This window comes from Felis catus, chromosome C2, assembly GCF_018350175.1.
Source record: "Felis catus isolate Fca126 chromosome C2, F.catus_Fca126_mat1.0, whole genome shotgun sequence".
NCBI classification, from domain to species: domain Eukaryota; kingdom Metazoa; phylum Chordata; class Mammalia; order Carnivora; family Felidae; genus Felis; species Felis catus.
Genome location: NC_058376.1, coordinates 9,890,749 through 9,905,202, shown reverse-complemented (window position 1 = coordinate 9,905,202; position 14,454 = coordinate 9,890,749). Strand labels below are relative to the sequence as shown.

General features: G+C 40.7%; 1 protein-coding gene across 2 annotated transcripts in view; it reads right to left on the bottom strand.

The window, feature by feature from the left end:
* Window positions 1–14,454, bottom strand: part of LOC109491637 — a 309,568-nt gene that overhangs the window by 94,022 nt on the left and 201,092 nt on the right. The window contains exon 2 of one of the 2 annotated variants that reach the window (XR_006584812.1): window positions 2,415–2,694. Coding sequence is in view for 1 of the 2 variants with exons in the window: in XM_045036644.1 (XP_044892579.1) it covers window positions 2,677–2,694 (18 nt within the window). In the remaining variant the exon portion in view is untranslated. Of the gene's footprint in view, window positions 1–1,810; window positions 2,695–14,454 lie in introns of those variants that run through there. The other variant, XM_045036644.1, reaches the window with a different exon arrangement.

Sequence of the window (14,454 nt, the reverse complement as noted above, 5' to 3'; positions counted from 1 at the left end):
ATTTCTTTAAATCAGAAAGCTTTATTTTGCCCCTGGAGAAATGTAGCCTGGTGAAATGTCTGCATGAATTGTTATTATTATTTTATTGAGCAATAAACGAAAGTGTGATTGAGTCGCCAGTGACTCGGAGATATTGTTAAGCCTGGAATCACATGGTTGAATGACTGGCTGACCAGAACCTGGGTGATTCAAATGATCCAGAAGGCAAATGCGCCAGGAGCGAGAATGCCTCACACCAACGCAAACCCAATTAATGTCAACAAAATCCTGTTAAATTTATCGGTTGCTTGGCTTCTGAAAATGGTGGAACCAGCCCCTTTCCTGTGCCTGCAGGGCAAATTCATTAGACGGAAAACAGCATCTTGTTAACCATGGAGTGCAGCAACATAAACAAGGGGCCTGCGCCATGGTCCTGGAGACACCGACAGAAGACCAGCTTAGGAGGGAACACGGACAGGGGGATGCTGACCTTCCTTTACAACACCAATGAGTTGTCATGCAGTAGGTGCATCCTAAACCATACAGGATGGAACCAGTACACCCCACTGTCATTCCGTTCATGAAGTAATGATCATACAAAGAACAAGGGAGGGAGGGGGAGAGGGGGAGAGGGAGGGATTGAGATTTTGCCTCCATGTTCGCCAAAGATTCCCACTTACTTGTTCTTTGTTTTAGTTGTTCAAGTAAGAAGGATTCATTTGTGCTGATCCCACTTCAACCATATTTACATCACATGCCCCTATGCCCACAATTGGCAAATCTTAATGGAACAAAACAGAACTCACCACCCTCAAAGTCATCAAACCTACAAGGCTGACTCCTCTTCTCTGGGTCACCCCAACTGGATGAACACTGCTAAATTCATCTAAGTCAAGCACCCTTAAATTACCCATCATTGTGCCATTTGGCAATGGGATGGCACCACTTCTGAGATCTCCCACGCCGTAAAGCTCAACAACACTCGCCTTGTTCAAAGTAGAGCTGATACACATTGAAAGGGTCATGGCACAGAGGGCTTTTGTGTGAACAGACTTACTCCCCTGGGGTAACAGCAGTATAGCCTAGAGAGCGGTTTGGCTGGAGAAGGCCAAAACAAAGTGCCAAAGAACCAAAAAGCATGGCTTATCAAAGAGACCATTTTCCCGGCCATGTCTGATTCTGAATCCAAACCCGTAACAACGCATACGGGGATTTCACGGTGTTCTATCAAAAATCTACTGAAATAAATCTGAAACATGGCAAAATATTGAGGTGAGATATTTGAGAAAAGTATTTGAGAAAAAGTCTCGCAAGTATTTTTTTTCTCTTACAAAGAAAATGTTGTTTGTTGGTAAGCTACTAACACTAGATATAGCGCACGATGGCAGTGGAATGTTAAACGATTATTACTCATTCATTGAGTCAACGCTCACAATGTGTCTGGCACTGATCAAGGTTAGTGGGGTAGTATTCATTTGTGTTCCTGCTTGTTTTCTGCTTCCATTTTTAATAGTGACTGGTGCACAAAGGGCATTTGGGAGGGTAATGAGACAGAACTATAGGAGCGAATGGTAGAACATTCTACCCATTTGAGAAAGGAAGTCACATGAAATCTCTAAGAGATGGTGTTCCAGCTCCCATAACTTTCAATGCCTCTTTTTTTTTTTTTTTTTTTAGTGTTTATTTATTTTGAGAGAGACAGAGAGAGAGATAGCAAGCAGGGCAGGGGCAGAGAGAGAAAGAGACACAGAATCTGTAGCAGGCTCCAGGCTCCGAGGTGTCAGCACAGAGCCCGATGCGGGGCTTGAACTCACAGAGCCGTGAGATCACGACCTGAGCCGAGGTCGGACACCCAACCGACTGAGCCACCCAGGCGCCCCAACTTTCAATGTCTCTTAACGTTTGTGCTTTTATTTAGCCCATAAGAGAAATCAAACTTCATAAAGGAGTTGCTGATCATTAAATTAAAAACAACAACAACAACAAACACGCACGCACAACAGATTCTGGCCACCCTCAACATGCTCCGACAAGGGGCTTCTAGAACACACAGCAGGCACCATTGAGGGGCGGGGAAGGCAGAAATAGGCCTGGGAACATCAATAGAACCCAGAAGCAGAGAGCACAGGGCCAGGGAGAAAGGAAGGACAGAGAATAATTCAACATGGTCTCCTAGAAGAAGTTTAGGTATAGAATGAAGGGATTTGGGAAAATCTGTACGTTAAAGTCTCTGGAGCCTTCCCCATATTCTCCTAGACTCCTGAGCCTTTGCTCTGTAGCACTTTCTCTTCGCTGATTTAGATGTTACGTACCCGCCCCCCAAATGTACAGTTTCACTGCTGATTTTTCTCCAGACCATTTGTTCGTTCTTGCTCTGGGCACCCAAATCCATAATTATTGTCAGCTGAGACAAAACTAGCCGCTTCACTACTTACCCAAGTATGCAGTCTCCACGGCATCAATCCCAGCAGAAATGCAGATCAGCTTTTGCAGGGAGAGCCCTCCTCCTGAAGCAACGACTCTGGGCCAGTGACTGCCGTCCGGAGGAGTCCTGAAGAGCTCACCTGGTCTGCAGGATGGGGTTGAGAGGGTCAGGGGGCCTCACAGTGCACTTGCCACATCGCAGACAGGGGTTTCGTAACCCGCTGCTCCCAGCAGTAAGATACTGATGACTTCATTCCTCTTCTCTTCTTGCCACTAGAATTCACTTGGTTCCTAGAAAATGGAGAAGAGAGGCCTGAGATCAGAGTCCCTTTTCACCCACCACTACGCACTGCCATTTTGCCAGAGCTGGGCCCTGCACCTATGTGAAAGGCAAGGCACATTTCAGTCCTTAATGAGGTGATGCCTTCAGAATCCCCAGTGGCCAACGGACAGGGATGTGTGGTGTAAACCAGAGCGCAGGGAACAAGGGCGGAGGGGTGCAGAGCCATGTCCAAAAGCCACAGGCATTCAAGGGGGTCAGAGCTCTGCTAAATAAAGTGAACCTTCTCTTCCACAATTTTCTTCTCCTTGGATCAGCCTTGGCAGTTGTCCCCAAGACAAGAGGGAGCCTCATTGGGGCCACTCTGCAAATTCATGAGGCAAGAAGACATACAAGCTGGGCATATGCATGATTATTACAGGAAGAGAGAAACATTGGAACTATTTAGCATTTGCAGCTGGAAAGGGCTATTGCTGGTGGGGAAGAGACAGATGGGGTGGGGGAAACTTTCCAATCTTAATAAAATCCGTTTGCCTTTTCCAGTAAGTAAAGGATTGAGTGAAGACATGCCTGACCCTTTAATATCATCAGCTGGAATGGGAGAGATCTGAAAGAAAATATTTAGAAAAAGAGAGTCCATATTATGCCTTGCCAGTGTTACGCCTTAATGTATGCTCTCATTAGCAAGAAGCCAATTCGTATAAACAATGTCTTCTCAGCAGGCAACAGCAAGTTAATAAGGTACCCTCAACACTTGTTGGAGTTTCCAGGCTTTAATAAATACTTAAGGAGGTAGCATGGCTTTCCTGGCATTGAGCGCACACGTTGCAACGGGGAATAAATGGGGGCATACAGCGCGGCAAAGACCACCTTCCCTCAACGAGTTCCATTTTTCTCTTTCCACTGTCTGGGAACAGAGGAAGACGCGAGCAAAGCAATTATTCAGGCTTTACCTGGGAAGGGGAAAGATCACGCGGGGTATGACCAGGATGTACATAACAGAATAAAGACCAGAAAGGTTAGTTCATTTATTTATTTATTTATTTCTAAAGGACTCTTTTTTTTTTTTTTTTTTTAATTCAGGAAGATGCTTTAAGTTTTTATTGCAAACAGATGTGACCTTTGAGGCAGGCAGATAAGCCATCTGGGTTTAAAAAACATGTCATTAATAACTGACTTTAGTTATCAAAGTAAATTTGCAAAGATCTGCCACAAATTGGACACCATTGCTTGACTTCATCTTCATGTGTCTCAATCAGCTACAGTAACTGACACTTGAGACTGATTGTATTTGCCTTTGCCCAAAGCTTATTAGACCCACACTAGACAATTCTCTTCCCTCATCTTATCTAGCCTTGGTATATTTGCAAAATGGCACAAGAATCCCCAATTTCCTTGGTTTCCTTAACTTGATATGTTTACCAGGAACTCCGCACGTCCACACATATCCAGAAAGTTTGTTTTGTTTCTTTCACTTAGATGAGTTGACATTGTCAGGGGGAAACTTAATTACTGGAGGTCAGCATTTTGGAATTATAAAAATGATTACATTGGAAATTCTTGGTGGTATTATATATACTTCAAAAGACAACATCTAAAAATCTGTGCTCCTTTGAGTACAGATCATAATTAGCTTCAATTATAAACCTAAACACCTATAAACACCTTAAATCTTCTCTAGAATTGGCACATTGTAAACCAGTTACTTACCTGACCTTTCAAGAACGTTTATGGGGCGCCTGGGTGGCTCAGTCGGTTAAGCATCCGACTTCGACTCAGATCATGATCTCACGATTCGTGAGTTTGAGACCCGCATCAGGCTCTGTGCTGACAGCTTGGAGCCTGCATTGGATTCTGTGTCTCCCTCTCTTTCTACCCTGCCCTCTCACACTCTGTCTGTCTCTCTTTCTCAAAAATAAACGTTAAAAATACTTTTTAAAAGATAAAAAGAAATAAAAAGAATGTTTTTTAAAACCAGTAGAGTACAGGATGCTTGCACCACCGGGTTGTTATTCCCAAGCCCCACCACAGATGAGGCATTAAAATCAAAATGACAAACTTATTAGCTTTAACTTTAATTGATTTTAAACAATCAATGTTTTTAGTGGGTAAGTAAATTCACCTCTCAGCATATTTTAGTATTAAAAGATTACACTGATGTCAAATAAAAATAAAATGGTTGTATCATTTAAATAAGCTTTTTAAGGATTACCTTCCCTGTTTTCCATTTTATGTTATGGAACATAACGGGGCACAGCCTGTATTTCCAACATGTTTTGTTTCAATACCCTACTGTTAACATATTTATTTTGAAACAAATATTCAGAGCTGAAAGTTCACATCGTTCCTTCAGAAAACTCAGTGTAATTCAATGTGTCACAACATCAGGATTGATCATGACTGGTTTCAGGGCAAAATTATTTGGACCCTAATTGGGACTTCTCATTTTTCTCTCAGAAAACTTCCTATCTTCTGAAGACTTTAATAGGAAACTTATATTTGTATGATTATACTTATAATAATTAAGTAATTTAAATCTAGAGGATACTTTAGCTCAAATGTATCATTTTGAGGCCAAGAAAATGGAGCTCCAGTATATATAATTTATTATGAGGCAAACAAACAAAATGTGATACTGAATTATAAGACCTTCAGCTAATTCACTGACATTATTTCTTGAGTGGCAACAACCCCTAGAACCCCCCAAAATTGTAATCAGGCTCAACGTCTGTTATACTGTTATTTTCAAATCCAGAAAATCAAGCACAACTGAGCAGAATTTTAGAAGAAAAACACATTAAGTTGCAGATTCTACTCTAAGATCAGGTGCTCTGACTATACCTAAACCCATGCTGACACCTAAAGCAAGGAAGATGAATGTCATTTCCTTACTACAAATACATTGACATTTAAGTTATTATCAGCCAGCAGAAGGGACAAAAAGTAGATATCCTTGACCATTCAAAAGAGGACTTTCACGTATTCTCTATGTGACAATGTGCCCAGCACCTGTACCTGAGTGATTCTGCTTTTGATTCACCTCTAATCTTTATAATTTTCACTTTGACCTTTTTTGAGTGGACACGGAACTTTGATTTTTTTTTTTCATTCATTCATCTGGACATTCTAGACCTTTCATTGAGCCTCTAATACATGCAAGGCCTCATAAGATGGCATGAGTCCTAATAAAGCAAATACTGCCCTGGGCTGCATTAACAGAAACAGTGTGTCAGTGGTCAGTTACTACCAGAGTGTCACTTCCAGCCATACTAGTAGGGACACTCCTGGGGTGCATTATGAGGGGAGGAACCACAATTTGGGTGCCTGCAGTCAGGCACTAGCTCTGTTCAGCCCAGGGAGCAGATAACCTGGTTGTAAAGAACTTTGGGAATTCCCAGACTATATATAGTTTAGGGAATCCCCTCCCTATTTTTCTGTAGTATTTTTTCTTCTGAGCTATTGGAGCTTTCTTACTTTTCGAGCATATGTTACCCCGTTTACTTTACCTGCTCCCAAATGGATACACTAGGCTACAAGATCTAGTACCAAGTTCTATATGGTGAACACGGTTAGGGTGTCATTTACTAATGGGCAGATGTATTTTCTGCTCATTTGCCTCTTCGCATTTTTGTTTCCCTCTCAAGTACATATCAAGCAAGAGCGTATGAGAGATCCCAAGCCCCAGAACTGGGTAACGAGGTCCTTTGTTTAAGTATGTGCTTCATTTTTGCTTTTCTTGTTTACATACCCAATACAGCATGAGTGATTTCTTTGCACTCCTTATGCATTTAAACCGGAAAGAAAGAAAAAAAAATGTGATCATACTGGGAAGTTTATATGGTAAAAAGGAAGCTGGACTTTTACATTTATCACTGAGGTGGGTTGTGCAGAAAGAGTTTGATCATCTATCTCCATGGGTCAAGTTCCTTCCTTGTTCATAAAGCTCACCAAGCTTTCTTCATATCACTAGGATAAGGTTCAAATTCTAACTCAAAAAGTCATTTGTGTTTACCTAAATAAATTTATCTTGACTATGATTCACAGCAGGTGAACGTCTCCCAGCCCCCAGTGTGTTGTAGACCAAACCAAAAAAGGGAGAGACAGGGAAAGAAAAAAAAAACCCTTTCTTTGCCTCCACCTGACAAAAAATAATTTGCGGAGTTCATCACCCATGAAGGACCAAGTCAACTGGAAAGGTGACAAGAGGCATCTTTACATCTAGAAGAGTCACTTTTGGTTGTGTTTTCCTTGACAGTTTTCCAGGCCGAGGTGGAAATTCTCCATCATCCTCTACATGAAGTTCGGTGTTGGCAAAGTTGAGTGTAACAAGTCATGTTTACTATGTCAGTGGATTCTTTTTAAGGCTGAACTAAATTAATAGCATCATGCATGATTTACAATAAAACCTTAATGAAACGCTCAGAACTGTTTAAAGAGCTGCAGCAGGTTTTTAAGGAAATTGGTTGTCTGTATTTACTCTTTGAATTAAGTGTTAAAGGAAAACAGAATAATAATATAGAAAACCCGGGTTTCCTGTAACAACAATAATTATGATAACTAACATCTGTATATGGCTTTACAGTTTGCAGTGTGCTTTCTCATACATTACCTCATTTAGTAGAGTGGGAATGTTTAATGATCAGTCTTATACTGCATTTCATTAATAGTATATATATATATATATATATATATATATATATATAGAGAGAGAGAGAGAGAGAGAGAGAGATGTATATATATATACATTTCTCTCTCTCTATTAATAAGTACATTTAGAAGAAACTATCTTTATAAGCACTCTGCAGTAAGCCCGAACAGAAGGCTGATAGGGAGATGTTGAAATCCAATATCAACCCCATAAATCAAATACACATCAAATAAAATCTGTCAAACACTTCACAATGTTATGTGCACGTCACCAAACCCAAGGAGAATGCTGCTGTATCACCTCAGAATGATAAAGAGATCTAAGGTGTGAAAGCATGCTGTTAGAAGTTTCATTAAAGTCTTATTTACTAGTTCAGAATGAATTTACATTGATCTTTTAAACTATTGCTAACCACAAATGCATTAAACCTAAACAGTCTTCATTTACTGAGAAATAAATGTGTCAGCAGAACCATGACTTTTGTCCAATGTTGTTCCGGCATTTAATTCACAAAGGCTCAGTGTTAAGCTTTTTATTGCTTGTTGTGCTAAAGCATGTTCGCTTAATTGCAAATATATTTCCTTCCTGCATCATTATCAAAATTGTTATCTTGAGGAAATATTGTTTTTAAATAATCTGCCGCAAAACCAGAGCAGTACATGGGCTTATTCGGAATAATCGTTTCCTGCTACAGATGAGCTAGCAATTAAGTGGTAACGTGGCTTCAACAATTTTAAAAGGAGGTCACGATGATAGAGATTGGGCTGTGCTGGTCCAAGTTATAAGAAGCTTCGGGACTTTTTTGGCGTCCACATGCACTCACGGCTGGCTTAATCAATACTTCACCGTTCACATCTTAAAAGAACTTTGTTAATGGTTCTAGGACCTAATCCAATAAATAAATCGTTGCAGTGTATTTCATAATTTTGTAAGATATACATTCTGTCAAAGAGGACCTTCGTTTTCCATCTCTGAAATGGAGAGGCATGTCTCACGTTTGACCTTGACCTTTCCCTCTATTAACTTTGGGGGAAAGGACTTGTATTCGGGTTTTAAAGCAAAGGATGCTAGTAACACTATTATGGGCACACCCATACTAAAACAAACAAAAAGACACATTACATTAAAAGAAGGAAAAAAGGACATGATGTGACTCCAGACAATCTAGGATTTTCATGCAATTTTCTTATTCTTTTTTTTATTGCTTTCAGTAGCTAAATACAGCAGGCATGGTGTTTCCACTTCAATGGGTGAAAATGTATTGAGAGTTTTCCCAGTTCTTCATTACTTAAGCACACACTAAATAGGTGACATCATTTTGTTCATTAAATGGGACTTATAAAAAATTATGCTCTCTAGGAGACAAAACGTAGAGTTCAATATTATTTAAGTTCAAGGAAAAAAAATGGGGCGCCTGGGTGGCTCAGTCGGTTGAGTATCTGGCTTCAGCTCAGGTCACGATCTCACAGTTTGTGGGTTCGAGCCCCTCATCAGGCTTTGTGCTGATAGCTCAGAGCCCGGAGCCTGTTTCAGATTCTGTGTCTCCCTCTCTCTCTGCCCCTCCCCTGTTCGCGCTCTGATTCTGTCTCAAAAATAAATAAACATTAAAAAAAATTTTTTTAAGAAAAAAAATAATTGTTTACTGAGCAGATGATTATGGAAAATACTTTTGGGGGTGTTCATTATTTCTGGGATTAGCTATATCTCTAAAAATGGAGAAAGACACAATTTCTAGAAATTAAACCACGATAAGCCGAGCTTCCAATGGGAAGCAACCAAGATAAGTCACATTTGCAGGGGGATCAAAATGTCAGGACTTGATTGGTTACTGTTCCACTTTGAAAGAAGGGGGAAACCTTCCATTTACCTGTCATGACACAGAATTCTGTCCAAGTTTATTTCAGAGGGAAACAATAAAGAAATGAATGGCAGTGCAGGACCAGAGCTGGGTGGACCCCGGAGTCAGGCCAATGAGCAATTAGCCGTGACCTGCACAGCCAGGACTGGGGAGACTGACATCAACAATGCTGAGTGATAAGACCGTGACTTACATGCACACTCAGAGCCTACTTCCATTCAGCCTCTATCCTCTGCCCACCATGGGGTAGCAGGAGCCCAGGCAAGGGTCAGCCTTCCAAAGGTACAGATATCCGGTACCCACCCCAGACTGCGGTAAGCCATCTACAACCCAGAATCCAGGCAGCCTGGAAGACCACGGACTTGCCTGGGGAATTTTCTAGGATTCTCCGGCGGAGGTATCAGACCCAAAGGCTCCAGCAATGTGACAGAAATGGGTAGCAGATATTAAGTACACAGAAGATGGGTAACATGGGGAAGACATTTCCATCCTCAGAAGTCGGCTGAGCCTCTGAAACCTGGCTTCCAAAGAATGAAGGTGTTACCTTGCCACAACGCCGACATCCTCCCAAGTCTTGGCCCGCATGAATCTTTCAACATGCTCTCCTCTGGCCGCAGCCTTCCCTTCGTTGTCACCCTCCTCCTCTTGCTGGTCTCACATAGTTATAAATATTGCAGTTCCCGAGCACTTGTGTGCCCTTCCACGACTTCAGAACCCCCCTCTCTCTCTCTCTGCTTGCTCACCTCCACACACCTCCCACCACTTTCTGTTTGACCGAACACTACCTGTGGTTTTCTTGTACTTTCCACCATCCATTTAGGTACTCCAAAGTGTTGGATTATTGTCTTAAATGCCTCCTTGAAATCAAGACCAAATTCCCCTCTGAGGTCAAAGCTCAGCTTTCTCCTTGCCCACGGTGACCTGCTTTTCGGCAATCTCCTGTCCTCCATAAAAGCATACCGCATGCGCTAAAGTGGACCACACGGTAATAACCCTTTCCTGCTCCCAGGCTACAGAAATGCTGAGCTAGGCTTTATCATCTCCTCTTCTAATATTACCTTAACCTTCACGAGACGCCAGGTATACCCACTTCTTAAGTGCCATTCTCTGAAAAGACAGACAACATCAGGGTCACCAGCTACCTAGCTGTCCCTTAAGAAAACAAGATGTTCAACAAAAATTCAGGGCTGTCTGGAGATCGAAGCTAAGGAAAAGCATCTGAGTACTTCCAGAGGATTAATTTGAAAAATGGAAACCTGGTGTACATTCTTTTTGTGAACAACAACATGAACATTTATAGTCAAGGTCTGGCCTGGATAACAACACAGATGGCTCAAACTGGGAACTGGCAGAACATATCAGGCTGGCAAATGTGTTTTGGTTAGCCCCATACAGGCTTGTTTGTTTTTTCGTTGATTTGGCTGCCAGTATGTAGAAATCAGATATCCTGACAACAGAGAGCACATTCCCATGTAGTGACTGAACAGTTGCTATATGCCCTTCAGATGATACAACATGTATTTCTTGGGGTTTCAGGAACCCATCCTATTTCTCTCAAATACATACCCCAGGCCATCCCCAAGGGGATTTGAGTGGTCTACTGCAACGTATAAACTTTTTTTTTAATCAAGAAAGTTCTGATGAATAAAAAAACGATCAATACATTTTTACTCATAGAATTTTTTTAATGTTTATTTTTTGAGAGAGAGAGTGTGCATGTGCAAGTGAGCAGGGAAGGGGCAGAGAGAGAGGGAGAGAGAATCCCAAGCTGACAGCACAGAGCCTGACTTGGGGCTCCAACTCACAAAACATGAGATCATGACCTGAGCCAAAATGAAGAGTTGGGCACTCAACCAACTGAGCCACCCAGGCGCCCCTTTACTCATGGTGTTTTAATGTTTTAATTTTCAATGTACTTTTGTGTACGTCCTCCTTACGTGCTCCTTTCAACCACATCCAATAAGTAGAACTATTTACTTTTTCTTTCCTTTTTTAGCTTTATTGATTTATTTTGAGAGAGAGAGAGAGAGCAAGTAGAGGAGGGGAAGAGAGAGGGAGAAGAGAGAGAGAGAGAGAGAGAGAGAGAGAGAGAGAGAGAGAGAGCAAGTAGAGGAGGGGAAGAGAGAGGGAGAAAAAGAATCCCAAGCAGGGTCCTCACTCAGTGGGGAGCCCATAGCGGGGCTCAATACCACTAACGGTGAGATCATGACCTGAACGTAAACCAAGAGTTGGATGCTTAACCACTAAGCCACCCAAGCAAACCACCTCCCCCCCCCCCATTTATTTTTTCTAATGATGAAAAGGTATAGGTCACTTTGCATAACTGGCATTGGAAAGAAACCATGAGCATCCATCAAGGGCATTCCATGTTAACCTAACACTCACTTTATAATTCAAGGGCCATAGCCTCATGGACTAACCCAACTGTTGATCCATAAACAGTGTCCTTATCCTGAAGATTATGAAGTGAGCTTTATCAAAGAAACCACCAGCAGCATCCTTCAAATATTTACAAGTATCTAATACATGCATGTGTTTTATGTCTTGGTCAATTTATCTAATGGGTGGGAATTCCATTTTTATGAGTTCAGAATACTTCAACTTGTGGTCTTTTTATTCACATCTACTATATATAGATAGTAGATGTAGATAGATATAGATCTATGTAGATATATATGTACATAGTAGATGTATATATAAGTAGTATACATCTAGAATATATATAGATATATTTTTATCAGATATAACCTTATCCAGCCACTTTAGATATTAGTACTAACAATTTCAAGAATACTCAGGCAATAGGGTAGAACAGATTCTTCTAGAGTGAAAATAAATGAAAATCAATAAGAAGAAGAAGACCGAGATGATACATTATAATAGCCTTTGGGGGAGGCCTTATAGAAAGAATAAGTCATTCATTAATGAGTATAAACCATATTACACATTCAATCATTCTAATCTTCAACTCATTCTTCCACTTTGTTCTTCCAATATTTTATTTCCATATGATGCCCTTTTACCCCATCAGCAGGATTCACTGGGAAGGCATGTTCTCTGATAAAACAAGGTCAATAATATTGTCATTTTCAACTGTGCTATCATTTTCACAGGTCCAAGTGGAAACGAAATCAATTAGGAGAACAAATAGCACTGTTTTATCACTAATGAATGGATTTAGCGTTGTTTTCCATATTCCCACCTCTTAAAATGGAAGAAATAGACCAAATGTGGTACAGAGAAAGCTCAAATAGTCCATGCTAATGGTGGAAATACTTAAGTATCATCCGTATACAGCTAATATAAACCAAAGTGGTTTATTACCACCGTTCTGTGATTTATGACTCACATTATGACTTTATTTTGAAATGGTTGCATAAAATATTAATGTGTGGTAAAAGAACACACAACAAGAGCAGGGATCATGTTTTATCAGATGTAAGGCTGCTCAGTGACTTATTCCTCTTAATACACTGGATTCACGTCTTAGTATCCTATTTGCTCTTCTAATTATAATCAGCCTTTCACATTCAAGCTTTTCAAGGTGAGGCAGCCTTACTTTTGTTCCTAGATTGTAGGTTGCATACCGTTAATTTTTAAAGGGATGGAGTAGTTTATAACAAATGTGAATAATTTATAGTAAATGTTCTCAGCATTGATTAGTGTTCTTTTGAAATAGAATGCCTTCTTGATATGCATCATTCCTTTTAATGCCTTATGAAAAGTCAGAAGACCTGTTACTGCACTGCTTAATGGACAAATCAACTTTAATTTTAGTCATATATAATATGAAAGATAAGTACCTATGTTTTTCCCTGTTTGGAATTTGCCAGGCATTAACACTAAACATTAGCTCGAAGCAATCTAAGGAGAAGTTAACAATGGGACCGAATTGCTCTCCTTTGGAATTTACGTTTGACGTGGTTGCTGCAAACTTTGGAGTTGGTGGTTTCCATAGTTGTTCACTACGCTGCATTTTAGGTGACTCCACACTCCACTTTGCAAAGTTCCAACCCGAGGACTTAAGCAACAGATTCCACAACTTAACTGCACAAAAAATTGATTTAGACTGAGTTCCTTATTTTATTTCAATTTGATCAGCTGTATCTGATTCATAAAAAACTGAATATCTTGGGGCGCCTGGGTGGCTCAGTCAGTTAAGCGTCTGACTCTTGGTTTCGACGCAGGTCATGATCTCACGGTTCATGAGTTCAAGCCCCTTGTTAGGCTCTGCAATGACAGCATGTAGTCTGCTCGGGATGCTCTCTCCCTGTCTCTCTGCCCCTCTCTGGCTTGATCTCTCTCTCTTAAAAATAAATGTATAAACATAATTAATAAAAATGTTTTTTAAACCTGAACATTGTTTTCAATTGCCACAAAAGTTAATATGGTTTCATCTCTATTGTACGGAACTCACCAACTATGATTTACACTATTACATCATATATTTTAAAATGTCAGTTGAGGGGCGCCTGGGTGGCTCAGTTAAATGTTCGACTTCGGCTCAGGTCATGATCTCACGGTCCTTGAGTTCAAGCCCTGTGTTTGGCTCTGTGCTGACAGCTCAGAGCCTGCAGCCTGCTTCAGATTCTGTGTCTCCCTCTTTCTCTGCCCCTCCCCCACTCACACTGTCTCCTTCTCTCTCTCAAAAATAAATAAATATTTAAAAATTTGTTGAATATCAATTGATATAGATAAAAAATATATAAATAATATCCAACACATGCTTTCTACATGCTTGATATATACTATCTATACATTCTCCCTTTATTCTTTCCTATAACCTGTAAAATATTCTAATGCTTATTATACAAACAGGAAACTGAGGCACAGAATCAATGAGTCATTTTTCCTAGAGCGACAACGCCAGCAACAGGATTGGAATTAGGAACTTTGGTGATTTGGTTTCAGACTCCATGTTCTTACTATTATACTCTTCCTGTCCTCCTTTGCCCAGGAACACTGGCTACAAATTTTCTTCTATAAAAACAGAAAAATAAAGAGTTCCAATGATTTGGGCTTTGAGAGAACAAAGCCTAACTTTAGAACGCACCAATGTTAAGAATAAGGTTCAAATGATGGGAATTGAAAGAGGAAGAGGATTGATTTTGCATTTTAGATTCCTTAACACGTCCTTGAAAATGGTGGGGTGGTGGGGCGCCTGGGTGGCACAGTCGGTTAAGCGTCCGACTTCAGCCAGGTCACGATCTCGCGGTCTGTGAGTTCGAGCCCCGCATCGGGCTCTGGGCTGATGGCTCAGAGCCT